Source organism: Gymnoscopelus braueri (assembly GCF_963280865.1).
Source record: "Gymnoscopelus braueri genome assembly, chromosome: 13".
NCBI classification, from domain to species: domain Eukaryota; kingdom Metazoa; phylum Chordata; class Actinopteri; order Myctophiformes; family Myctophidae; genus Gymnoscopelus; species Gymnoscopelus braueri.
This window is the reverse complement of record NC_137615.1, coordinates 30,101,081-30,104,099: the sequence shown is the minus strand read 5'-3', so window position 1 is coordinate 30,104,099 and position 3,019 is coordinate 30,101,081. Positions and strand designations below refer to the sequence as shown.

The 3,019-nt window shown below is 51.4% G+C and overlaps 1 protein-coding gene across 1 annotated transcript; it reads left to right on the top strand.

Moving 5' to 3' along the window:
* Positions 1–325: 325 nt before the first annotated feature.
* LOC308099501 (programmed cell death 6-interacting protein-like) lies at positions 326–2,818 on the top strand (the record flags this gene model as incomplete). The annotated part of the gene is made up of 1 exon (XM_080448246.1): positions 326–2,818. One exon carries the CDS (start codon positions 326–328, stop codon positions 2,816–2,818), a length of 2,493 nt encoding a protein of 830 aa, XP_080304372.1.
* Positions 2,819–3,019: the final 201 nt, after the last annotated feature.

Genomic DNA, 3,019 nt, shown 5'->3' with positions numbered 1-3,019 from the left:
GAACAATACCCGTTGGGAAAGAGACCTGTTGGGATCCCATGACCCTCGGTTACCCTCAGTCGACCCGTTGTCAGAGTTCTTAGTGCAGTATCCATTGTCATAGTACTTGGAGGCCAGTCATCTCTGCTACACGTACATGGGAACAGTTTGTGTTGTGAATGATGTCAGACCAGAGCTCTGGTTAGCCTTTATAAGGACGCAGTGTAGGGTCAAAGATACCTTTAGACATCAGCTTGGATGAATTAAACATAGACAAAGACTCTTGTTTTTGTCCGTTTGAACGGGAGAATTTGTCTTTTCCACTTGACATTGTTTTTTGCCTGCAATGGCTAAGTTTATTTCAATCCCGTTGAAGAAGTCAGCTGAGGTGGACTTGTTGAAACCGCTGTCGACATTTATTATGGCGATGTATCCTGCTGACCAGGAGCAAGTGGAGCACCTCCACGCCGTAGAGGAGTTGAACAGGCTCCGCAAGAATGCACTGGGGAGGCCACTGGACAAACACGAGAGCTCCCTGGATATCCTGCTGAGATACTATGACCAGCTGTGTGCCATCGAGTCCAAGTTTCCCTTCTCTGGGAACCAGCTGTGCGTAACCTTCACATGGAAAGATGCATTTGATAAAGGGTCACTGTTTGGAGGTTCAGTCAAGCTCGCTCAGGCCAGTCTGGGATATGAGAAGACATGTGTGCTTTTTAATGCAGCAGCTCTGGCCAGTCAGATTGCTTCAGAGCAGAACCTGGACAGTGATGAACGACTGAAGGCTGCAAACAAATACTACCAGATGGCCAGCGGATTGTTTTGTCACATCAAGGACACAGTGCTGTCAGTGCTCAACAGGGAGCCAACCGTGGACATTGCCCCTGAGACTGTGGGAACCCTCAGCAGCATCATGCTGGCCCAGGCTCAGGAGGTCGTCTTCCTCAAAGCCACCGCAGAAAGAATGAAAGATGCCATCATTGCTAAGTTGGCCAATCAGGCAGCAGATTTCTATGGTGATGCGTTCAAGCAATGCCAATACAAAGAGAATCTTCCTAAGGAGGTTCTGTCCCTGCTGGCGGCTAAGCACCGCATCATGCAGGCCAACGCTGAGCTGCATCAGAGTATCCTGGCCAAGCAGAAGAAACATTTTGGAGAGGAGATAGCTCGCCTGCAGCACGCAGCGGAGCTGGTGAAGATGGTGGCATCTCGCTATCATGATTATGTGAGCGTCAAGGACCTGAGTGACAAGATCAACCGCTCACTCACCACCGCCTTAAAGGACAATGGCTTCATCTACCATGACCGCGTGCCTGAGGTCAAGGAACTGGAGCACATTGGCATGGCAGCGCTGGTCAAGCCTACTACCATCAAACTCCCACTCAGTCAGAAGTTCACAGACCTGTTTGAGAAGATGGTTCCTGTGGTGGTGCATCAGTCAATGAGCATGTATAGCCAGAGAAAGGCTGAGACGGTCAACAGACTGGTGGTAACCATGAGGGACGCCACCAACCTCTGCAACAGTGTGTTGGCATACCTGAACCTGCCTGCTGCTCTAGAGGACCTGTCTGGAGATTCCATCCCACAATCCATCGTAGAGAAGGCCAGAGCCATCATAAAGCAGGGAGGACTGCGGTGCATCAAACAGCTGATCAAAGACCTGCCTGAACTACTGACCTGCAACAGAGATATCCTGGACGAGTCTCTGAAGATGCTGGATGATGAAGAGACCACAGACAGCAAGCTGAAAACCAAGTATGGCCAGCGCTGGAACAGAACCCCCTCTGGAGACCTTTACAAGCCCCTCCGTGCAGAGGCCGCTAACTTCCGCAGCATGTTGGATAAGGCAACCCATGCAGACCAAAGGGTGCGAGAGCGCTACAATAGCCATTATGACATGATAGCCCTGCTGTGTAAACCAGAGAATGAGCTGATCGTAGCCATCCCCTCTGCCAACCCCACCAAGACCCTGCAGGGCAGTGAGGTAGTGAACGTACTGCGTGCCCTGGTCTTCCAGCTAGATGAGCTGTCTAAGGAGAAAGATGTGCTAGAAGGAGAGATCAAGGCCGTGACCTTTGACATGTCATCCAGGTTCCTGGCGGCTCTGGCTCAGGACGGGGCCATCGACGAAGAGAAGCTTTCACTGGCCCAGCTCGACCAACTCTATGGATCCTACAACCAGAGGATTCAGGCCAGCCTCCGTACACAAGAGTACTTGCTGGGAGAAGTGCAAACGTCCCACCAAGAGTTCAGCAGCCTGAAGCCGTCCAACATGGAGGCCAACGCCAGAGAGGAGGTGTTGAAGAAGCTGGCCTCTGCCCACGACAGCTTTATGGAGATCATCAACACTCTGCACGAAGGCACCAAGTTCTACAGTGGCCTAACAGAGATACTGCTCAGGTTCCAGAATACTTGTAGTGACATTGTCTTTGCTCGCAAGACAGAAAGGGATGAGCTGCTCAATGAGCTGCAGCAGAACATTGCACAGGAGCCCAGCCCCCTGTCCATCAACGTTCCAGCCACCACCAGCACAGTCGTTCCACAGCAACAGTCCCAGCCCAAAGGCCAGCCTCCTGCTAGACCACCTCCACCTCCGCCCAGCATCACACCGCAGGCTCCCCCTACTGCACTCAGAAACCTGCCACCCAACACCCCTCTGATGGTCAATTCCCCTCCAGGACTGCCTTATCCCACCTACTACCACGGCTACTACCAGTTGCCTATGGGCTACAACCCCTATGCCTATGGCCAGTACAATATGCCCTACCAGGCAGCCTCAACACAGGCAGGCTACCCCCAGCAACCCCCCAAACAACAGCACTACTACCCCCAGCAGTAATCTGCTCTCTCCCTCTTACCTTCAATACTAAAGATTTATTTCACTTATCGTTTTCCTACATGGAGTAAATTAAGTTGGTCTCCCATGCATTCCTTATGATGATCCACCCAAGGTATAGTTTTTGTGCAAATGGTGCATCTGGAGGGCCATTGTTCTGTTTACTAACCTTATGGGCCTTGATAATGTCTTATCTCAATAGCA